Source organism: Camelus bactrianus, chromosome 20, assembly GCF_048773025.1.
Source record: "Camelus bactrianus isolate YW-2024 breed Bactrian camel chromosome 20, ASM4877302v1, whole genome shotgun sequence".
NCBI classification, from domain to species: domain Eukaryota; kingdom Metazoa; phylum Chordata; class Mammalia; order Artiodactyla; family Camelidae; genus Camelus; species Camelus bactrianus.
In genome coordinates, this window is record NC_133558.1 from 18,221,373 (window position 1) to 18,246,701 (window position 25,329).

Here is a 25,329-nt window from a genome sequence, read left to right on the forward strand (position 1 = left end):
GAGTGAGCTTCTACAGAACATGGGGTTTCTTGGAAATAAGGGGCTATTTTTCATAGTTTTAGAATATGTCACTGAATTCAAAGTATACAGGGCCTTTGCAAGATGTGAGATACAAAGGCCTAGACCAATGGATGCCTCAATCAAACAATTCATAAAATAGTAGGAGGAGAGTAATCTAAATACATTTTATCCTTTTTTGGGGAGGGACTTCAGTCTCTGCTGGCAGTGTCGTCTCCCTGTGGTTCCCCTTCCTAAGCCTGGGAATGCTCTGGGGAGGCAAGGCAGAATGTAGGGAAACTGTGCCCTGCCCTCTGGCCTGGGCAGTGCCAGCAGGGAGGAGGCACTTTGCTGCATTTCTGTAGGTAAAAGGTACAGAATATGCAACAAAACTTGGGTCATATACTATTCAGATTTCATAATGTCCTCAAAAGACACTTTTTAAAAGCAACTAGGTGGCTCACAAACTTAAAATAATTAACTTCTATACCTCACATCAGTGTTTCTGCTGCTCTGTACTATATAGCACATGAGCACTATTTGCTGTTTCTTACCAGCTAAGGGCTACCAAGGTCCCTGGCAGCAGTGCATCAGACCCTTCGCTCAGTGAGTCCTACGTACAGCCTTCTCTGAAATGAATGTTATATAATATGACTGCCACACTGGTGAGGGTACAGTTGGGCCTTAATATCTCAATGGCTTTATTAAAATTAATGTAGCAACTTTTTCTTTAAAGTTTATTTTATCCACAGTTTCCATACCTACTTTGATTAAAAAAACTGATAACAGTCAACCTCAACCCATGTATGTTGTAATAGCGCCAAGATCAAATGCACAAATCAATGATATCCCTCTAGCAACTCTTAGAAAATGATAAAATGTTAGTATTCCTTACAGTGTTCCTGTGGATTGATGGTATTATTTTGGCTGTGCCTTCATGTTATGGATTCACATCTCTTTTTTGTAAGTAGAAATAGAATACTGTTCTCAAATAGGATTGCAAATAAGAGAAAAATGTGGAGTTTTTAAAAATAATAAATATAATTAAGATGCTCTAGAAATACTGAATGACCATCTCTAGAAGTTGGAATGACTCCATTAACTTAGATTTGAACACTCACTTTTGTAAGAGAATGAAGTAAGAAAAAAATCCCAAGATAACTATCAGGAAAAATTTTGGATGACACATGGGGGACACACACATACATCTAAAGACCTCAGGCATTCAAAGTCCTTGCATTACACTGTCTTCCACCCACCATCATCTGGAGTCAGAGTCCTTCCAAAACACCTTCTTCATTGCTGCCTTCACATCCTTGTTCCGCAGTGTGTATATCAGGGGGTTGATCATGGGGGAAACGACAGTGTAGAAGAGAGCTATGACCTTGCCCTGATCCTGGGAGTAGTTGTTCCTGGGCTGGGCATAAGCATAGATGGCTGTGCCATAGAACAGGGAGACCACGGTCAGGTGGGATCCACATGTCCCAAATGCTTTTCTCTGCCCTGCAGCAGACTTCATTCTTAAGATTGCCCTGGCAATCTGAACATAGGAGAACATGATTAATGCCACAGGTATGAAAAGAATGAAGACACTGAGAAAGAAGAGCTCAGACTCATTCCTAGTGGTGTCAACACAGGCAAGCTTGAGCAAAGGAGGGACCTCACAAAAGAAGTGGTCTAATTCATTTCTGCCACAAAGTGGTAAAAGGAAGATGAGCACTGTCTGCAATAAGGAGTTGGCAAAACCAACGAGCCATGAAGCAGAAGCCATCAGGGCACAGAGACGAGGGTGCATGATCACTGTGTAGTGAAGGGGCCTGCAAACAGCTGCATAGCGGTCAAATGCCATTACTGCTAACAGAATGCATTCTGTACATCCCAACCCCAGAGAGGTGAACAGCTGAACTACACACCCACCGAAGGAGATAGATTTGTCTGCTCCACTGAGATTAACCAGGAACTGGGGAACAATGCTGGTAGTGTAACACAGGTCCAGGAAGCTTAGGTTGGAAAGGAAAAAGTACATAGGGGTGTGAAGTTGTGGGTCCACATGGGACAATGCAATGATGGTTGAGTTTCCCAGCAAAGTGAAGGTGTAGAAAATCAGAAGAACCACAAAGAGGACTAGCTCCAGTTGAGGCCTGTCAGAGAAACCTAGCAGGATAAACCCGGTGAAAGAACTTCCATTTTTCTGTTCCATCCTTTGTTAGCACGTGGGTCCTGTCAAGACAAAGCATCGAACAATTTTTAAAAGGTATCTTTAAAAAGAAAGGGACAGTGGGAGAGGATGTGAATTTATCATGTTAAAAGGCAGGGCCATGGAATTTATATACTATTTGAATAAATAATGTACTTTTTTTTTTAAATTGACATGTGTCATAACAATTTAGGCAACATTATCAAAAATAGTAATAATGACACTTAATATAGGGAAATCAAATAGTGGGCCTTGTGTCTGCATCAGTCAAACATTAAAAAGATCCCTCTCAGATTGGGTGTAATAGGATTTAAGGTGCTATGTGAATATATGTACATTTTAGAGAAAATGGGGATAGGAGAAAAAGGGAAGGGCAATCAGAAACAATGAAATATGAAAGAGACTCAGATAGGAGGAAAGGTTATTTTAAATATGAATCCCATAATTCTACACACCTAAATTTGCACATATTCCACATGCAATAGAACACTAGATAATCTCTAAAATGCATTTAGTAATAGGAATTTATGACCTAGAATGGACTTATACAAAGGACTAAATCATATTCAAAACATCACTAAGAGTGCTGCACATAAACATTTTGAGAGAATTGCCTCTCTACTCCTCTAATATATTATATTTGTCGATGCTACCTTCATCTTTTTGTATGGTAATAAAACAATTAAATACTCAGACAGAGCCTGAAAATACCACCAGTAAATTATACTGCTTAATTCTTGCCCTCAAGATGCCTCACCTTACTATACCAATTTAACAAGAACTCCAAAAATTCATCGGCTATATGTAGTCAGTTGAAGTCAGTAGTCCAAAATCCAGTGACCAGACTTACCTTTTCTTTCTGTTGATGTTATTTTCACATATTACCAACAACAAGACTGCGTGGTACCTTAAAGGAGGTGGATTATTCACTATCAACAAAAACCACTAGGTATAATAAATAAGATACACGGATGTAATATACAGTGTATGGAAGACAGCCAATATTTTATAATAACTTTTTATATGAGTATAATCTCTAAATATATAAAATTACTATGTTGTATACCTGAAGTTATTATAATAACTCAATTTACCTCAATTAAAAAAAACTCTTACATGAGATGAAGTTGTACAATCCATTTACTGCTTTACAGAATAACGTGTAAATTAACAAAAAAGAACGCTGAATATGATTGCAGGTTGAAAAGTAAACTACCAAGCAAAGTTACTTTGCCAACTAAAACAGAATAAAGAAAGTAGTTGTCTCTGTACAATTATTTCCTACCCACATAGAGAGCACACTGGGACATAATGAGGACACTAATGCCATATTTTCTCTTCTTATTTTAATTTTTTTCTTTTATATTCATGAAGATTATTACTGTTTGTAACACTGGATATGGGAAATGTCTAGGTACAAGATGCATTATCCCACTGATTCTCAAGAGTACATTCTGCTGGCCTGGGTCACACTGCTCCCTTTCTACTTTTCTACTCAGCATCCATTTAACATAAAGTTGTCTACACAACCACCAAAGGCAATCTGCCAAAACAACAAATATTTTTGGCTCAAGTTAATGAGAAATTTCCATTTCTTTCCCACCACATTTAAAGAATTGTGTAATTTCCCTGGAAGTCATCATCTATGTCATCAATCATAAGCATCAGTTGACTAACTGTAGTAAGAAATATTGATCCATATCAGACAACTACATAAATAATAATGACTGGAAATATTAGACACATTCATCCTAGCATCAAGAACAAAGAATGGTGTCCTAGAGAACCAGCATGATATGACATGACATAGGAAGTCCTGTTATAATTATATACACATATATATAAATTAATACTTGGATACAAAAACAAATATTGAAAAAAGCTAAGTGAGTGTATGTAGAAAAAATTTTAAACAGCTAATATTTTTAAAATAGATTTTATAAAACAAAGATGACATTCTGTATAACAATTATCAAAAAATAATGTCATGGAAAATGACATCTCACAAAAACACAATGCTACTATATTGATCAACAGAATGGGCATCAAATGAAAGAGGTTAAATGCTTAGTACTGACACATATCAGGTGGTAGAAGTGAATAGTTTACAATTACAATAATTGTATGATATTCACATATAATTAAAATTTTAGTGGAAAAATAAGTATTTTAATAAAATTAATCAATATGTATACCATACATTTTTAACACAGGTGATCTCAACATAATGTCTGTTTTTGAGATATTTCAAATATACAACATTCACTGATATTTTTTACATACCAATTCTGCTCTATCCAGTTCCTCAATGAATCCTGAAAAAGTGCTGGCACTTATATTTGGGAAGTTTCTGTAGGAATTTCAGTTCCTTTTGCCAGCTGACATATACACAAACCAACTTAGCGTTTTGTTTCAAGAATAACTGCAATGGAAAAATAGTCTAATTTGCCAATTCCTAAAGCAACACAGAGACTAAGTTCCATTCTGCTCACCTTTATTCATCTTATCCGTGGGTCCTAAGCACTTTCCCTACCTCATTTCCAAGTTACTATCTCTAATATGGTACTGGGGATTAGAACTTGGAAATGTAGAATCAGAAAGCAGCTTGTGTGGAGTGAGTGCAAGCATTGCTTATTCTGAAACTTCCCTTAAGCAAGAAGATGCTTTCTCATGATGACCTCAGATATCTCCAAATGATATTGAAGATCTGCATTCTGTGCAGGTTGTAAGATGAACAAAGGCAATTCCAAAGTCTCAGTATAAATCTCCTGAATACAATGACCTGGCCCTATGACACAGAGATCCCTGTGGGCAACAGGACAAGGTGGTATGAAACTGCTCTGTGATTGGGCTGGCACACAGAAACAATCAGCCCTGACTGAATTTCTGGAGAATGTTTGTCCTCTACTGTTAATTAGCTGATATCACCAAGCTGTCCAGAGATTCCAGTCCTCAGGGGAAAAGAATCTCAAGAAGAATACCAGAGGATACCTAATCTCCTCTTTGTTGTGATTCCATGTATTTGACAGAGGACAGAATATTCCCTAGAATTCACAGTCACCTTAGCTCTCATCTTTGAATGACTTAGATGTTTACCAACCACCTAAGATTTTTTTCTCACACTTGGAAAAACAATTTTTACATATAAATATATAACAAATAAATAAGAATTCATTCAGCTACTTCATTTTAAATGTAAATATGCAAATGATTTTCAGTCACTGTAATTCATAACCAACTTCTACAGGATCATACAGCTAATAATTGGGCACATTCTAGTCTTTAAGGTGAATATAATGGGCGGCAACCACTACATTTACTACCAAACATCTACTGTGGCTAAGGAAAAAAAATCAAGTACTATATACATTGTTCAGTGTATACCCAAAAGTTTTAATTATTTTCTCAAACAATGAAAGGAGAAACTATTAATTTTTAACAAAACTCACATGGTTTGTTTAAATTCAACTAGTCTTTGCATTTAAGTTTCACATGATTTTGGCTTACCAAGATAGTTACCATGAACTATATAAATTGCTAATGAAAAATGGAAGGAAGTCGATGGGTATTATATTTGTAGAAGTCAACTTTGAAAATCAGTTAATTACTTGTAAGCATATATCTTTAATTGACAATATAGGCAACAGCGTTGGAAAGCTTTGGCACTAAACAGCAAATGCAGCCTCAAAAAAAAAAAACAAAAGCCCCTTTTTCCAGGTGGGACCACATTTTGTTTCACAGAAAGAGGTGATTGCTAGTTAGCAGTATAAGCTAGCTCAGAGAAAGTCATTTAGCTTTGAAGCATCTTTTATTTCATATGTCATTAGTCAGACAAGCAGAGAAAGCTTCTGTGATTCATTTATATTCTATAGACAACTCTTCCCCATATATCCATGAATTCCAGGTTTATTTGTAATATTCAGCCTAGAGACATATCTCTTGAAAACATTCTTAGATTAGAATATTCTGTTATCTCCCTACTAGTTAAATCCCATCATAATATTTATAAGGAGGTTTAGTAAAGACAAACGCTGCTTACGTTGTCCAGAGGAGGCACAGAATCCAGACCGCTATTAATGTTTTTCTTTCCAGTTCACCCTTTGGATAGTAACTTGGCTGTTATCTAGTAATGCTGCCTGCAATTTTCACATTCCTACCTACAGTGTCCTTCACTAAAGTAGTTCTTGGTCATGTGCCCCAAGAGACATGTACAAGAATGCTCATATCAGCATTGTTTGTATTAATCAAAACCTGAAAACAATCCAAATGCCCATCCACACTAAAATTGGTAAACTGTGAACTATTCATACAACAGAAGACTGAACATCAACAAATATAGAGAAAATGCAGCTAAACACATCAAAACACTCTTTCTCAAAAAATGTTTAGCAAAAGACGCAACTCACAAAATAAGCAATCTCTCTACATATAGTTCTAAAACGGGTAAAACAAACTGCTATTTATGAATGCAAACAGGCGTGGTAAAACCGTGGTTATAGGCAAAAATCATAACCAACACGAAAAACAACATGAAAAAGCTGAGTATAACAAAGTTAAGATCACAGGGGAGAAAAGGGGACGCGATTAGGTAGAGGCTGTCAGAGGCAGTGTCTAGGTTTGAGTTAAGGAGGGAGATATCATGACTATTCACTTTTTAATTGCTCTTTAAATTGAATATGTTTATACAAAGAGACAGAGAAGTCAGACCGAGAGAGGGACAGAGAGACAGAAAGAGAGAGGCAGACTGACAGACAGAAAGACAGACAGGGACAGAGACAGAGGCACAGAGAGACAGCCACAGGACATAAGGAACACACATAGGACAGTTACACCCACATTACGGCCATGTTATAGGACAGCATAATAGGACAGGAACACCTCTCCACCAGGTTCCAGGACCCCATCCTCTCTGAACAGCTAGAATAGTGAGGACACACTTTTATTTGAAATGTCTAAATTGCTATTATTCAGTAAATTAATGCACAGGCTACTTCTGGTCTGTGAGTTATTTTCAGCTGTCTGATTCTCTTCCTTAATACTAGTCCTCTATCTGAGATAAGTAGGAGTAAACGTGCAAACTTCCTAAGAAATGCAACCATCCCTGTATAGCTACCGTGCTTTTGGAAATCTGTAGGTACCACTGATAAATGGATAAAGAGCCCAAATGGGGAATGTGGAAAAGAAAGGGCTCAGAAAAACAGAGAATTATCCAGAAGACAAATCTAGAAGGAGAAATAACAGGAACTGAGAGAGACTTTAGATATATACTGAGACTTGAGTTAAATGGAGAACAAAGACATACACTGAAAGTGAAACAGAAGGAAAATGATACGGAAAACACTAAAATGATGGGAAAAGGGATTCTCAAAAATCAAAAACCTCAGAATGCATTGAAGTAATTACAAGAGAGATACAATATAGTGCCAGACTACAAAGCAAGCATGTTGTTTACTCTATATTGAAAAATAATTCACTTCTTCAAGGGATTTTCACATACATGGTCATCTTACCCAAAAGATGGGACATATGGAATATACACATTTATAGTTCCACCAAAAGTCAAGCAACAAATCTGCTCACTTTCTATTCCATGTAACAGCCAGTCACTTACCCCTCTCCTGTGCAAGATGTGACTCTGTAGGTTCCAATGTAAGCAGAGTTTCCATGGACTGGAGATGGACACTCCATTATCTTGTAAGGTTCTTGAAAAAGTCTCCCAATCTATTTCATCTTTGTGGGCATTTTCTGGAACCTAAAGAAAATCAGGTATAGTCAGTCTTGTAGGGAAATGACTGGGAGCACTATAACCCCAAAACATGTGGAAAGAGCCCAGAGATCACAAGCTACATTTTCATCACCCACTCCCTCCCACTCCTGAAGTAGGCACTTGAATATACATGCACCCACCCATTTGCATAAAAAGCTTCCAGAACTTGGTTTACTGTATCTTATTTCATTATTTCACCAAGGAATGATTAGTATTCCAGTTGATGTATATATATAGGAAAACAAAAAATAATATCAATTTCTTTTTGAACAGAAATGAAAATTCATTTTACTTTACTCATTTTGACACTAAATCTTTCATTCTTAACTAGTTAAACTATGTAAATTAATGACAGCTTAAATTTGACAATTATAAACACAAAGCTCACAATCACACTGAGGAAAACGTTGAATGTACAGCAAGTTGACTAAAACACTGAGAAAAGTTGATTCCCACCTTTTATAACCATTAGTCTCCACCTAGTGAGAGTGAGAGCTTATTAGAAGGAATGTTTTAAAGAGCTATTTCATAGTTCTTCTTTATAGAAAGAGCATAACTTTGGACTCTGAATATTTAGCTTCACTCTTAGCCCCATCACTTAGAAGCTGTGTCAGTTCAAGTAAGATTTTAATCTTCTTGTAATATCTAAAACAGCCAAACTCATAGAAACAGAATAGAATGTAGGTTGACAGGGGCTGGGAGGTGAGAAAATGGGAGATTTTCATCAAAGAGTACAAAATTCTAGCTATGAATTGTTTAAGTTCTGGGGATGTAATTTTTAAAAATGAATTGTTTTTTAAATATAAATAAAAATTTCTATTCAACAGTTTGAATTGTGAAGTGCTTTAGTTAAATTGTATTTAATTTTTGATAGTTGGTATTCTGTACCTGTTTCAATTTATTTTGTTAACAACCCATCTTCTGTTGGTGTTTGAGTTAGAGCTCCCTCTTCAGATATCTTTGCCATCTTCAATTCCTCTGTCTCCTCTTCTTTCTACCCTCTTCCCTTGTTATATCTCAACTCCTTTCAACATGATTGTTCCTTGCATTTCACTTACCTTGTCACCGAGTCCACCATGAAGAGAATGGTTTCTATGAATTTCCAAACAACATACTTCATATGTATAGGCAAATATTTACAAAACATTGTGCATGTATGCATAAATCTATGTGTTTGTATGGATAACAAGCCAATCTTCTATAATGAATACCATATAGTATTCTTTCTCTCCTAGTCACTTTACACCTCAGCCCTACAGAAATATTAAGTACACAGTGAACCTAAAAGTTTTTAAAATGTTGAGGCATTTTAGACTTACTAAGTTGCTGAGGTTTCCAAGAACATTTATTTTTCAAAAATCAAAGTGAGTGTTTTCATTTGAATCCCTTCTGAGCTCCAATATCTGCTCTGAACTTTTGTCCAGACATCCCCACTTCATACCATCAAAGATTATAAGAGAAATACAAATACTGTCCCTTGAGAAACTGTAGGCCAAGTGGAAAAATCTCTGTTCTCTTACATGCATTAAGAGTATCCTTTATAAGTGAGAAAACATGGTGGCATTTATAATAACCAAGATAATGAATTTATTAGGAAGCTGGAGGATGCAGATGATCATCTTATATAATTTCTATATATCAAAAATGCTATTCAAATTTCCTACTTGCTATTTTGTTTGTTAGTATTATAACTATGATCTTTATCATACTATATTTTCCAAAAGACTGTCCTTTCAATGTGTTAAAATTATTGATTTTGAAAAATAATTCCATAATCCATAAGCTTCGTAAATAACTTCTTTGGGGGGAAACATTTATAGCTCTAATTTTTAAATTATATAACCATATTTGATGCAAATACAAATATGTTGTTCCTTCATTTCCAAGAAACTCTTACTTTTTTAAGTTCTTGGTTTTTTTCCTGTTTAATTTTACTGGCTAACACAACCAGAACAACGTTAATTAATGCAGAAAATAACCACAACATTTTCATGTTCCCAACATATACGTGTTTGCTTCTACTAAGACTGACATGTTTACTTTTTAAATTGACATTTTAAGCTAGGGAATGTTCCTATATATGGGAACAACATGTATGTGCTTGTTTATAACATATGCATGTTTTTTCTATTTATGTAAGCAGGGAGTCATTTAAATTAGACAAATAACCACAGGATCAATAGTAACTAGATCAAAAAAAAGTAAGTGCTGATTGATCATCTTCAATGGGGAAACAAATAGAAAAGAGGTCCAAGAGCTGACTAATCCAAGGAGCCACATCAAGTGGCTAAACAGAATTGGGCTTTAATATTTCCAAAGTGGTGAATTTAAAAAAATGCCCTGAAGAAGAACATTAATTGCTCAGATTTGACTTCCTCTTTCTTGAGAGGAGAATCCTTTTTGTGTACCAACTACGAAGAAGCATTAATAAAGCACATGTATGTTGTCCATAATTCTCACAAATCACAGTGGTATATAAAAATGACAAGTCAATGAGTTAAATAATATTGACCAAGAAAGCAAAATTAGAAAATAATTCAGATAGACATTCTAGATTTCAAGGGTGAAAAAACTAGTAAAAGGAACAAACTTAAAAGTCAGGTAATGTGACTCTAGACAGTACTCATAGCATTAGTAGTAGCCTGGCTTTAAAAGCCATACCACATCTATTTTCTAAACAAGAACAGTTCCAATCTTTTTTTAACTGAGTCTGATTTCTTTTAATCCTGCAGAAAACATATGTAGCTACCAAGCACCTCTCACTCCAAAAAGGAGAGAATCTTGAGGAGCTTCTTTAATCACTATAATTTTACTTTGTGAAATAATTGTTAAATTCTTGATGTCCTCAATTATGTTTTACATATCATCTTTTGCTAATTCTGTAAATGTGAAAACAATGCAATTATGATGCATTTCAAATGGCTTTAAACTGAGATCTCCAATTGATATCCAATAATTATAAATTGTCCCCATTTAAAAATTATGCAGTATATATGTATCACAACTAGACAAACTGTATAGATTAGTCTCTATTATTGTAATTTTAATATTTACTTTTTATTGATTTAAATCTTAAAGTTTCCAATCTTGAGACTTCTTAGGATAAATCTTAATAAAATACTAGAGTATTGCTTTGAAAACCTGTCAAGAAAATTGTAATTTTCCTTCAATATATAGCATTTCTACCATCACATTAAAATTCATGGTAAATGTTAATGTAGAATCAGATAAGCAAAGAGAAGATAAAAATCAAATCTGTATATATTCAATGCCCAACAATAGTGATATTTTTCTTTATTAACATCTCTCTAACACTTTTATTTAATCTTATAGACAATGGTAGCCAAAACTATTTTTAAGAACGAAGGAATGTGATAATGCAGTTTATGAAAAAGAATTCAGATAACACTACGAAATCTGACAGTTGGTTTGGTTGGTAGATATCGTATGAGATTAATTACATGATTCATGCAAGGGTAAAATGATCTTAGCTATTATAGTAATAACAAGTGGAAAATGTGTGAATGTAGTCTAAGTACATGCCAGAGACAATCAATAAAGCTTAGATTCAATGTTGGGGCCAAAAGGAAGGATCAAGTATAATTCAAGGGGTTCTCACTGAGCTTACTAAGTGTTTGGTATTGACATTCTGAAAATCTGACATGCAAACAAGAGCTGTTTTCAGAAGATGAAAGTTAGATTGTAAAAATCACTAAAATTTTAGAGTTCATAAATAATCCATGTGTAAATGGGCCAGATTCCATTTGCTTTAGTCTAGAACTAAAGAGGCGGTCTAGAGTTATAATATTCAGTATCTTGCAGTAAACTATATTGAAAAAGAATATGAAAATGAATATATGTGTGTATATGTGTGACTGAAACATTATGCTGTACACCAGAAATTGACACAACATTATAAACTGACTATACTTCAATTAAAAATATATATAGACAATAAAAACTTTAGGAAAACCAGTAGTTCTGAATTTCAAATAGACAAATAATATTCAAGAAAAACTATATCTTAAAAATAAATAAAAAGAAATGAATATATAAAGTGAAATATAACTATATCTCAATTTTAGAAAAGAATTTAAGGACTAACAAAAAATTTGCAATCAATACTACTCGATTTGGGTTTTGGAAATAAAGTAGAGACAATAGGTTCACTCCTAACCAATTGGGCAGGAAAAGATTGACTATGCTGATATCACCTCTCCAGAGTCTCCCTCTTTGGTTGCTCCCTAGAGGCAGTCAAACTCTGGATACTTGAACCGAAGCTAATGAGTTACATGGGGCAGGGCACTCTTGGGGCCAATAAAAACAAACACATCCTCAAGTCTTCAGTCTCTAAACCGTGTACTTTAACTTTGGTAGCTTATAAAAATATCCCTCGATAAAAAATTAGCCCTCTGATTCACAGGCAGATTCTGTAGAATTCACAGATACCAACATCTGTTTCGTTATAGAATTAATTGTCTACTCTAATGTATACAACCACTTATGCACTGAAACATTCTATAAAATGAGTGCAGATTCTTCCTGGGAATACTGTGGGGATGACACAAGTTGTGCTAACAACAAGTTTTAAAAGAAATACTTCTACCTTTAACAGAGCCTGAGTGAGTAGCAATTTTAACTTTCCTTGCCTCTGATAACTAACCACTTCCAAGCCTGGCATATTTTAAATACATGGCTCTGTATTTGTTCTAAGGATTCTGCTCTGTCTACTTCATTCCTTCACACGTTTCTCCAATTCCAGGAACATATCTCACTTGATAATCACTGAATGTACTAGCTTTCATAGGAGACCAGCAATCATGTGGTTTCATCTTCCTGATACTAACATTCCCATCAATATACCAATCTTCTAGTTTCAGAGAATTTCAGTGGTCTTTCAAGACCATCTAGGCTCTTCCAGAAGTAATTGCATATCTTTAACCTTTGTTATTTGCTCTTGAAGAAAACGCCATATTCTTAGTCCAACACCAACTCAAGTGTCCCAAAGGCCAATGGACATTGTTCCTTTGCCCCAACATGTGGTGATGCAAACTGCAGATATGGTGTCTATGCATGAGTTTGTTACTTTACTTATACTAAGTTCTAGACTGGAAGAGGAATCTGAGCTCCAAATTAGCTGAACACCACTTCACTAGAGAAATGAAAAGATGTAAGTATTTTCCAACTGAAACCAATTCAAATGTTAGGTCTTATTAGCATGCAATCTATACTGAGGTTTTAGGTCTATGAAGTGTAACAAAGGTGTGTATGGGAAAGTAACCTTCACCAGACATTCATGCCAAGTAAGGGGAGTCAATTTTTCCCTATTACTGTAAACTTCTGCCATCTACACACATTTCAGAGTAAGACAAATAGCAACACTATCAATAATCACCTTAGCAATTTTCATGATCAAAATTTATGAACTTGGCATACGATAGAACTAATTCCTGCATCTTAGGCTTAGCTCTGCATAGCAGGCATTTATAATTAAGAATTGTTATAATTTCTCAGGCTTGGTTACATTATACTATTGCTATTCGTTGAATCGAGTCCTGCACCGATCCCCTCAAATGATAGGTTGAAATCCTAAACCAGATTCCTGTTAATGTGACCTTATTTGAAAACAAGGTCTTTGCAGATGTAATGAAGTTAAGATGAAGTTATACACACTAATGTGGTCTCTATTCCAACATGACTGATATTCTTATAAAAGGAAAGGAAGAGACCGAAAGGCAGGGACACTGCCTAAGGACACCAAGGAAGTAACTGAAGGACTGCAGCCACAAGCCAAGGAACTCCGAAAATTGCCAGCAAACCACCAGAAGCTACGAAGTTGCAACGATGTGTTCTCCCATACAGGTTTCACAGGTCCAGGAATACCTTAATTTTGGACTTCCAGTCTCAAGAACTGTGTGGCCATAAATTTCTGTTGTCTTAAACCAGCTACTTTGCGGTACTCTGTGTTATACCAGACTAGAAAAAACAATACAATACATTGAAGTTTGCATTAAATGCCCATGTCAGTTTCGTTCTACTTTTGTAGGTACAAAGAATTTTACATATTCTTATCAGAATGGATGTTTTCTTACTTCAGATCACATTCTGTGCAACACTGAGAAAAAAAAATCATGTACCATCATGTTTAAGACTGAATCATGAGTTAGTTCAGTGATCTCTGAGAAACAGCCTATTCAAAAACATTGTAAGAGACTTCAACTGGGCACCACAATGGACTAGAGAAGAAAAGCTCCTTCCCCGTGACCCTTAAATTACAAGAATAGAAGGAAGACGCCAAGGTAAGCACCAAGAACACTTGATAAAACAAATTAGAGTGACTAATGCCAGTTTTATGATTCTGGGTATTTTGAAACAAGGCCTGATCATCCGGAAGATTTAGAAATTAAGAACCGTGTTGTCACTGAAGAATGTGCAAGGACTGAGAAGAACTCAAACAAAATACAACAATAGATCTAATGGAACATAAAACCTACCAGATTTCAGTAGAGAAGGAAAACAGTTATCTCTTTTCTTTCTTATTAAAAGCTAGTAAGAACATTATCCTATTATTTGGAAGTAGAAAGGACCAGGACATAGGAATGGGAGGTCAGCCTTTAGAATCTCAAAATTTATTAGCGGAAAATTGATACTTAGAATCCAAGTATCTTGATCCCACCTATTGCATTTTAGAACTTTTTATTCCAAATTAATTGTACTCCTTGGCCCCACACTAACAACAGCCACCAAACCACCAAAACAACTACTTTAAAAATTAAGAATGAAAGGAAAAATGGAACCAAGAATCCAAGAGAAAAGGCATAACTGAGAGGTGGCAGAATATCTTCTTCCCTGGTCATGGGTTATCCTAATAAAAAAGTGATGTTTACAAATCACAGAGTTTCCATAAAACCCAGCATTTAAAAAAATTCCAAAATTAGAATTGTCAAGACTGCTTAATAACTGTTCCACAAGATTTCTTTTGTTTCCCACTTGTACATTTATAAATTACTATAATTCCCGAATTCACTTTCAATAGCCTCTTACAGTTTTTAAACTTTCTCCATATTTTCATTTATTCAACGAAATGTTTTGTGAATCTATATATACTGGACTTTTTTCTAGGCTATGGTGCTATTATGAGGTATTTCTTTTCTTTAGGTATTGGTTATTATTAAATTTGCCTCATGGTGTGTGTGTGTCTGTGTCTGTGTGTGTGCATGTGTGTATGTGTGTGAGAGAGAGGACTGATTGATTTCTAAGATGAGACCAGGCGATTTTAATAGAAAACAGAATGATTAATGTGAGGTTTGTATTTATAGGAAGTGCACATGAAAAAGAGTATTTGTTCTATCACATTAAAGAATTTTAAAAGAATTCTAAATTGAAATAAAAAGAGAAACTAATTGATGGTTTCCTGAGTTTTTACTGAAAGTGGTAAGAATGAAGACTGCTCAGGCTTAGTCCTCCTGGAACATGAAGTTTGGATACAACATGAATTCTTAAATCATTTCCTATAGGAGATTTCCAATCACTAAACATGATTTCAGGCTCCACATCAAAGGGTCCCTTGCTTTATGCATTAAATGTATTGTTTCCCTTTGGATAAAATTAATAGAAAATTTTATTACCAAAAAAATTTATTATATATGCATCTACAGAAAAAAATTCTTTTCTCTACACAAAATAGAAGCTAGATAACCAGTCCAAATAGTATAATTCTTGAGGGGAAAAAAATAGAAGGACTGGGCAGCATTATTTGCAATTATTTAGAACAATTAGATTTAACTCTTGGAGAAACTTGAGTTGTATTTGTAGTTCATACGATCATAAAGATAGTACCCCTTGCAGTTAAAAACGCATAGTGTAGAGTCACTTTGAATCCTGCCTCTATGTTTGGTAGGTACATCACTCTGATAAAATTACTGCACCTCTTTAACTCTTATTTCCTTCATCATTTTAACAGAGATCATGATGATACCAAGCCCATTGTGTTGTTGTGACACAATGGAGAGCGCGTGCTTAGGCCAGTGCCTGAAACGTGCAAGATGCTCACATATAGTAGCTATTTATCACCCTCTTTCTTGCCAACAAGAAAGTAACTGTCAAAATGCCTCAAGCTGCCAACCAAACTCTATTGACTTCAGGAAAAAAGAGGTGGATTAAACATGCAACATAAAAGTCTGCAGTCCTCTTAATTTCAACAGGTAGAGTACAATGGAAAGAGCTAATGACAGCACCTTCTCTGGATTCATTCTCCTGGGCTTCTCCAACCAGCCTCACCTGGAAACGGCTCTCTTTGTGATCATCCTGATTATCTACTGTTTGAGCTTTGTAGGCAATGGCACCATTATACTTTTGTCAATTGTGGATGCTCACCTCCATACCCCTATGTATTTCTTCCTCTCCAACCTCTCTTTTATGGATCTTTGTTTGACTACTTGCACTGTCCCTCAGACACTGGCCAACTTTAAGGGGAAGGACAAGACCATCACCTATGGTGGTTGTGTGACCCAGCTCTTCATTGCCTTGGGACTTGGGGGAGTCGAGTGTGTCCTCCTGTCTGTCATGGCCTATGACCGCTATGCAGCTGTGTGCCGCCCGCTCCACTACATGGTGAACATGCACCCTCAGCTTTGCTTGCAGCTGGTTGTAACCGCTTGGCTCCCAGGCTTTGGCAATTCTATAGTACAGACAGCATTGACCATGACTCTTCCCTTCTGCGGTAAAAACCAAGTGGACCATTTCTTCTGTGAAGTTCCAGTGATGCTGAAACTGGCCTGCACCAACACCTCCATCAACGAGGCTGAACTCTTTGCTGTCAGTGTCTTCTTCTTGGTGGTGCCCCTGTCACTCATCTTAGTATCCTACGGTCACATTACCCGTGCAGTCCTGAAAATAAAGTCCGCCCAGGGGAGGTGGAAGGCTTTTGGAACCTGTGGTTCTCACCTAATGGTAGTGATTATTTTCTTTGGGACACTCATCTCCATGTACCTCCAGCCTCCCTCCAGTTATTCCCAGGATGTGAACAAAAGCATTGCACTGTTCTATACTCTGGTGACTCCCCTGCTGAATCCCCTGATTTACACTTTGAGGAACAAGGAAGTCAAAGGGGCACTAAGGAGACTAGTGAGAAGAAACAGAGACTTGAGACAGAGCTAATGCAGGACTTGCAGGCCCAAGATCTTGTGCATTGGGAGACTTCTGAATGACTAAACACCAGTCCTAACTTAATTCAACACATCTTTATAAACCACTCGCTATGTATGAGGCACAGTTCTAGGTACTTGAGATGTATCAGTGAAACAGAGACCCCTGTCCCCATGGATTCAAACCTTCTAGTGGGGGGAATATAAGTTAAATAAGATAAGCTAAAAATGAACTATGGTATATCATGTACTCTGCAATAATACACTATGCAAATAATAATACATACAACAATATGAACGATTTTTACAAACATAATGATGAGTGAAAAGGCTAGACACAAAACAAGTCCTACTGTGTGATTCCATTTGTATAAAATTCAAAACCAGGAAAAGTGAATCCGTGGCAACAGAAGTCAGAACAGCGGTTCCCTTGGGAGTAGTAGTTCCCCAGTGGAAGGAGAAAGCGGTGACAGGCACGCTGGTGTTCTGGTCATGTTGTGATTCTTCATCTCGATGCTGCTTGTATAAGGTATACAATTTGTGAGAATTCACCACACCTTACACTTAAGGTACTTGCACTTTCTGTATGTATGCTGTACTTCAAATCATTTACTTCTAAAAAGTTTTAAATAAGCCGGAAATTAACGGAATACTTGGATACTAAATCATCAAACTCAGTTTTTCATCCCTTTTACACAAAATTTGGGTTTATATTCCAAATGATCTAAGTTTCTTGTATCCATTGAACCTAATTAATAGATTCAAAGTACTTTGATATTACTACTGTTTAGCCAACTGGAATGAACCTTATCTAACTTTCCTTTGAAAACTTCAATCAAAGATAATCTGTACAGTGAGTCTCTGGGCTCTTCTCATTCCATGTACTTAGTGGCCAGGTCTTAAGGCAAAAATCATAGTGATAATTTTCAAAGGAAAATTTTACTACTGGGTATTATACTGCTTTAAATGAACTATATTTTGAAGATGATGTTTAGTATCTGTTTGTTTGTATATCTGTGTGTATTTGCATATATGTAGTGTACAAAAAGTGTACCAAAAGATATTTTCATTCACCAGGGATTTCAAGATTTTTCAATATTTCATAGTGCATTAGTAAAAAGGCAGATATTGAAAGGAATTTATAAAACAAAGTAAAAAACAGAAATAATTATCTGGTAAACTCAATGTGCAGTTATATAAATACTTTCTTCTTAAATATTCCTGATTTAATAATGGCAAGTTTGATGGTTTGTTCATGGATTATTCTGCTAATGAAATAATAGAAGAGCAAGGATTTTTCTTTCCTTACATGAAAATTTACTAGCAAATGCTTGAGTTCCTTACTGTTCTTGCCTCTGCTTGTATTAAATAATTTTCAGTGATTTCTGATTATATTCTGAGTGTAACAGAGGAGATATGATTATTATAATAACAATTCCTTGGATCCTTCAAATCATGACACCTTCATGATTACCATACCATGTTTATGACACAAAAGTTCCATACTCTACAACCATCTAAATGTTTACTGTTTTCTTTTTCAGCAAATAAACAGTGCTTCCATTCCTAATTCACTATATTATTTCACTTAAGGTAGCCTTTTGTGACTTACACTTCCTAATAGGATGTATTAGGTTACAGCTGGGCAACGTTCCCATTGCAAGTATGGTAGGCCCTCAGTAGCCAGAGATTCAGCCAACCATGGATCCATTTGATCTGCCATTTTCTATAAGGGATTTGATCATCTGCATACTGGGGTATAGGGGTGACACAGGTGGTGGGTGCTCCTGGAACTAATTCCTTACCAAGACTGAGGGGCAAATGTATGTGAAAAAGCCAAATTAATTTTAACAACTATATTTTTAAAGCCATTAGAAAGCTGTGGAAGTGATGAGGTTCATGTAGACAAAAATTATAGAGAGGAAAGAACCCTACTGAGCTGAAGAGGGGCTACATTTTGTTTACCCCATGGAGCCATAGACAAGCCTGAGTGTGAGCTGAGGGTTGGGCTTGGCCCAGGTAGACTTTGCCAAGAAGAAAAGAAACATCGTAACAGTCATTTAAGGCTGGACTGACAAATTGAATACTTTTAAAAGACTTTAAATACACAACCAGATATTTCCAGTGTACATTTCTGTTTTCAGTGGACCACTTGGGAAGCCAGAGACCTAGAATAAAATATCCTGCAGTTCCACTGTGCTTAGGAAACAAAAACCCACTAGCGAAAGGGATGCTGTCTCTACCACACAGTTCACTTCTTTAAGGCATTTGCCAAATTTTGAGGTAGCATAGAGCTAAGCTGAAAATCTTAAACTTCCAGAGCCTTTCAAGGCTGATAAAATAAGACTTCCCAGATTTTCTATCTAAATCCCAGCAGGACCCATGTCCGAGGGAAGCAAGGAAACAAGAGGTAGGCTGAATATAAGTCTGCAAGGCAGCCTGACCAACTCATACACAGGAAAATGTAGAACTCCCCCTGGAGGAAGATACATCACCTGGATCCTCTTTGGTCCTTTTATACACTACGTATGGTATATAATTAAAAAGCAAAAGACATGAAAAGAATGAAGATCATATGAATGACAGTTGAGGGGGGAAATGACAATAGATCAAAGGAATAGAACATCTAGATAAGCAATTTCCAGCTGAAGACATTAAAATAGCTATGATTAAGACATTCAAGACAAACAGAAGAAAAGATGGGGGTGGGGATGAAAGGAAAGAGAATTTCACAAGAAAATAGCAATATAGTGAAAGAATTAAACAGACATTATAGAAATTTAAAATACAACTTCTATTACTAGAAACTCTTCAAATGCAGTCCCATAATGAGTATGAGTCTTACATGTGCCCTGGGAACACTTTCCTCATGATTAGACACACAGATCTTGAGGCCATGCTCAACAGGCAAGGGAACTGACTAGTTTTGTCATGTTTTCTGGTTTTTAATTACAGTAACAGTGAGCAGGATTTGAATTTTCCATATCTTTGAAGTAAGTATGTAGTGGGATACAGAGAAACAGAAAATTGCTTTCCAATGACATGCAGCAAAAAAAGGGAGTGGAACTTAAAAATCAATAAAGAATCCTGTTAGAAAGCAAATGTCTATACAAAAATCATGGTTTCATCGTACCAATTTAATCTGAACATGAGAGGTTTTATAGAAAAACTAGCACTGAAGACCAAGAACCTCATGCATTACTAAAGGGAAGCATCCAATTTTGAAAGTTCAGTGGTTAGGGTATAGGCATTTAAAGCTGGAGGACCTTGGATTGGAACCATGGTGCTAGCATGGAGGTTGTTGACTGTGCAGAATCTGTTATTCTCTCAGTGCCATGGTTCACTGATTTATAAACAGCAGTTGATATCACTCACTTAAAAAGAAACAAACAAAAGTTGCCACTTCTACTTATGTGTATATGTACTTATTTCAGAAAACACTGGAATTACATCATTTATAAACGTATAACTTCTAAGTGGTATGAACTAAAGTAAACATATTTTCTTCTACTATTCATCCTCAGGAAAGAGTTAAGAGACTGACCGACAAGAGATTGCATGTGGAGTGCATGCTTTGTGCATGTGTATATTGCTCTCTGTATGTGATGATATATTATAACATATTAATATATACATTATTTCAACCCAAGTACAAACCAAAATATAACAGGTTGTGGAGGAATATGAGGAGAAATATTCTTTCAGAAATACAGGAGGCTTTTTCCAAGATGGGGAATAAATCCAGAGAGAGGTTTATTTCATGCTAAAAATGACACATTCTTATGCCAAGATGTTCTCTTCACATGCATTAAAACAGAGTTCACATTCAGTGGATAGATTAATAAAGAAACTTTCCAAAGTCCAAAGTGAATCTTGCAAGACTACGTAATAATCCTCAAATGCTTGAAATACGGACTGAAAAATACTTGGTAAGCACTATTTGTGACCTGCTAACACAGAATCAGGGGTGGGCCCCTGAGAAAGGCTTTGACAACAAACCATGACATTCAATTGACCATGAGTGTCCCAATTAATCTATTCATTGGAAATGTCCAGGTACAACAACTGAAGAGCTTTACTCTCCAAAGAGGTTCTACTATCCTAGAAATGATGCCTGATCAGAAGCACTTGCAGTTTTTAAAGACCTCAGAGACTTCATTCAGTACCGACTGCTTAATATAAATCCATCAAATCGCTTGGCTGTACACCTGAAACTAAGGTTGTAAATCAACTACACTTCAATAAAAATATAAATTTTTAAATTTAATCCACTAAACAACATAAATCAATAGAATAGATTGTTTGGAAAGGAGTAAGTGTATCCAGTCCCTACAGATCACTCACGGAGAGCATCCCGTGATCCATCTGGTTCTCATTTCTGCATTTACACAGAGCCCCCTCTTCCCAGCAGATCTAGGATGTTTATATTGTACTCATAACTTAGAATTGTATGACAGTTACTTCATAATTACATAGTGTAGTAAAGCTTAGGCATATATTTTTAAACTAATAGGCAGTTTTTTTATTCTTTCAATTTTTTTCTGCTGAATCTCAGCGAGTTTCCACAAAACTTGGAGTTTCCTGGGAATCAAGGGCCATTTCCCATATTTTTATATGTCAATGAATTCAAATTTCATGAGGCCTTTGCTAGATGTTAGATACAAAGGCCTTGACCAATTGATGCCTGAAACAAACTATAAACCACTGTGAAGAGAGTAATCTAAACATAAATTACACTTTGAAAATTCACATTACAGTAAGTAAAATATGCAGAATATAAAACAGGACTTGGGTCATCTGCTATTCAGATACAATGTCCTCAAAAATCATTTTTAAAAAGGAACTACGTGGCTCATAAACTTAAAATAACCAACCTTCATACCTTACATCAGTGTGTCCCCTGCTATGTACAATATTATACATAAGTACTACCTGGTGTTATTACCAGCCAAGGGCTACCATCGCCACTTGCAACAATGCATCACAACCTTCACTCAGGGAGTCCTACGTACAGCCTTCTCCGAAATGCATATTATATAATATGACTGTCACATTGGTGAAGGTACACTTGGGCCTTAATATCTCAATGGCTTTATTAGAACTGATTTAGCAACTTTTTCTTTAAAGTTTATTTTCCCACACTTTCCATACTGACTTCTATGAAAAAAAACTGATACAGTCAACCCATGTACTTTGTAATAGCACCATGATCAAATGCATGAATGAATGATATCTCTCGAGTAACTGTTAGAAAATGATAATATGTTAGTATTCCTTACACTGTCCCAGGGAGTCATGGTATTATTTTGGCTGTGCCTTCATATTATGTACTCACATGTCTTTTTGGAAGTAGAAATAGAACAATGTTCTCAAATAGGAGTAAAAATAAGAAAAAATTGTGGAGTTTTTAAAAATAATAAATATAATTAAGATGCTCTAGAAATACTGAATGACCATCTCTGGAAGTTGGAATGACTCCATTAACTTAGATTTGAACACTCACTTTTGTAAGAGAATGAAGTAAGAAAATTCCCATGATAGCTCTCAGGAAAAGTTTTGGATGACACATGGGGGACACACACATACATCTTAAGACCTCAGGCATTCAAACTCCTTCCATTAAACTGTCTTCCACCCACCATCATCTGGAGTCAGAGTCCTTCCAAAACACCTTCTTCATTGCTGCCTTCACATCCTTGTTCCGCAGTGTGTATATCAGGGGGTTGATCATGGGGGAAACGATGGTGTAGAAGAGAGATGTGACCTTGCCCTGATCCTGGGAGTAGTTGTTCCTGGGCTGGGCATAAGCATAGATGGCTGTGCCATAGAACAGGGAGACCACGGTCAGGTGGGATCCACATGTCCCAAATGCTTTTCTCTGCCCTGCAGCAGACTTTATTCTTAAGGTTGCCCTGGCAATCTGAACATAGGAGAATATGATTAATGCCACAGGTATGAAAAGAATGATGACACTGACAAAGAAGAGCTCAGACTCATTCACAGTAGTGTCAACACAGGCAAGCTTGAGCAAAGGAGGGACCTCACAAAAGAAGTGGTCTAATTTATTTCTGCCACAAAGTGGTAAAAGGAAGATGAGCACTGTCTGCAATAAGGAGTTGGCAAAACCAACGAGCCATGAAGCAGAAGCCATCAGGGCACAGAGACGAGGGTGCATGATCACTGTGTAGTGAAGGGGCCTGCAAACAGCTGCATAGCGGTCAAATGCCATTACTGCTAACAGAATGCATTCTGTAGATCCCAACCCCAGAGAGATGAACAGCTGAACTACACACCCACCAAAGGAGATAGATTTGTCTGCTCCACTGAGATTAACCAGGAACTGGGGAACAATGCTGGTAGTGTAACACAGGTCCAGGAAGCTTAGGTTGGAAAGGAAAAAGTACATAGGGGTGTGAAGTTGTGGGTCCACATGGGACAATGCAATGATGGTTGAGTTTCCCAGCAAAGTGAAGGTGTAGAAAATCAGAAGAACCACAAAGAGGACTAGCTCCAGTTGAGGCCTGTCAGAGAAACCTAGCAGGATAAACCCGGTGAAAGAACTTCCATTTTTCTGTTCCATCCTTTGTTAGCACATGGCTCCTGTCAAGACAAAGAACTGAACAAGTTTTAAAAGGTATCTTAAAAAAGAAATGGGGGGACAGTGGGAAGGGACATGAATTTATCATGTTAAAAGGCAGGGCCATGGAATTTATGTGTAACTATTTGAGTAAATAATGTACTTATTGAAATTGACATGTGTCATAACAATTTAGGCCACATTATCAAAAATAGTAATATTGACATTAAAAATAAGAAAATCAGATAATGGACCTTGTGTCTGCATCAATCATACATATAAAAAGGTCTCTCTCAGATAGGGTGTAATAGGATTTAAGGTGCTATGTGAATATAAGTACATTTTAGAGAAAATAGGGATAGAAGAAAAAGGGAACGGCTATCAGAAACAACGAAATATGAAAGAGACACAGATAGGAGGAAAGGTTATTTTAAACACGAATCTCATAATTCTACACACCTAAATTTGCACATACTTCTCATGCAATAGAATACAAGATAATCTCTAAAATGTATTCAGTAATAGGAATTTATGACCTAGAATGGACTTATACAAAGGACTAAATCATATTCAAAACATCACTAAGAGTGCTGCACATACACATTTTGAGAGAATTGCCTCTCTACTCCTCTAATATATTATATTTGTTGATGCTACCTTCGTCTTTTTGTTTGGTGATAAAACAATTAAATACTCAGACAGAGCCTGAAAATACCACCAGTAAATTACAGTGCTTAATTCTTGCCCTCAAGATGCCTCACCTTACTATGCCAATTTAACAAGAACACCAAAAATTCATTGGCTATACGTAGTCAGTTGAAGTCAGTAGTCCAAAATCCAGTGACCAGCACTTACCTTTTCTTTCTGTTGATGTTATTTTCACATATTACCAACAACAAGACTCGTGGTACCTTAAAGGAGGTGGATTATTCACTATCAACAAAAACCACTAGGTATAAAATAAGTAAGATACACAGAAGTAATGTACAGTGTATGGAAGACAGCCAATATTTTATAATAACTTTTTATATGAGTATAATCTCTAAAAATATAAAATTACTATGTTGTAACCTGAAGTTATTATAATAAGTCAATTTACCTCAATTAAAAAAAAACTCTTACATGATATGAAGTTGTACAACCCATTTACTGCTTTACACAATAACGTGTAAATTAACAAAAAAGAACCCTGAATATGATTGCAGGTTGAAAAGTAAACTACCAAGCAAAGTTACTTTGCCAACTAAAACAGAATACAGAAAGTAGTTGTCTCTGTATAATTATTTACAATCCACATAAAGAGCACACTGGGACATAACGAAGACACTAATGCCATATTCTCTCTTCTTATTTTAATTTTTTTTCTTTTACATTCAAGAAAATTATTACCACTTGTAACATTAGATACGGGAAATGTCTAGGTGCAAGATGCATTATCCCACTGATTCTCAAGAGTACATTCTGCTGGCCTGGGTCACACTGCTCCCTTTCTACTTTTCTACTCAGCATCCATTTAACATAAAGTTGTCTACACAACCACCAAAGGCAATCTGCCAAAACAACAAATATTTTTGGCTCAAGTTAATGAGAAATTTCCATTTCTTTCCTACCACATTTAAAGAATTGTGTAATTTCCCTAGAAATC

At 36.1% G+C, this 25,329-nt stretch overlaps 4 protein-coding genes across 5 annotated transcripts in view; 1 reads left to right on the forward strand and 3 right to left on the reverse strand.

Moving 5' to 3' along the window:
- The window catches only part of LOC105084114 (olfactory receptor 2B2), a 120,660-nt gene that overhangs the window by 65,367 nt on the left and 29,964 nt on the right, over positions 1-25,329 (reverse strand). For both annotated transcript variants that reach the window (XM_074348273.1, XM_074348272.1), the window contains exon 3: positions 7,806-7,946. The gene's annotated coding sequence lies outside the window, so the exon portion shown is untranslated. The remainder of the gene's footprint in view (positions 1-7,805; positions 7,947-25,329) is intronic.
- On the reverse strand, positions 1,259-2,369 carry LOC105084110 (olfactory receptor 2B8-like). The gene has a single exon (XM_074348276.1). It carries the CDS (start codon positions 2,195-2,197, stop codon positions 1,259-1,261), a length of 939 nt encoding a protein of 312 aa, XP_074204377.1. The 5' UTR covers positions 2,198-2,369.
- LOC105061660 (olfactory receptor 2B8-like) lies at positions 16,176-17,120 on the forward strand. Its single transcript, XM_010945765.2, has one exon. It carries the CDS (start codon positions 16,176-16,178, stop codon positions 17,118-17,120), a length of 945 nt encoding a protein of 314 aa, XP_010944067.2.
- Positions 22,016-23,702, reverse strand: LOC105084109 (olfactory receptor 2B8). The gene has a single exon (XM_010974142.3). The coding sequence runs from the start codon at positions 23,685-23,687 to the stop codon at positions 22,749-22,751; it is 939 nt and encodes a 312-aa protein (XP_010972444.2). The 5' UTR covers positions 23,688-23,702; the 3' UTR covers positions 22,016-22,748.

What these genes read in the sequence shown, in the direction of transcription:
- LOC105084109 (XM_010974142.3), bottom strand. Translation starts at nt 23,687, where the DNA reads ATGGAACAGAAAAATGGAAGTTCTTTCACCGGGTTTATCCTGCTAGGT.
- LOC105061660 (XM_010945765.2), top strand. Translation starts at nt 16,176, where the DNA reads ATGGAAAGAGCTAATGACAGCACCTTCTCTGGATTCATTCTCCTGGGC.
- LOC105084110 (XM_074348276.1), bottom strand. Translation starts at nt 2,197, where the DNA reads ATGGAACAGAAAAATGGAAGTTCTTTCACCGGGTTTATCCTGCTAGGT.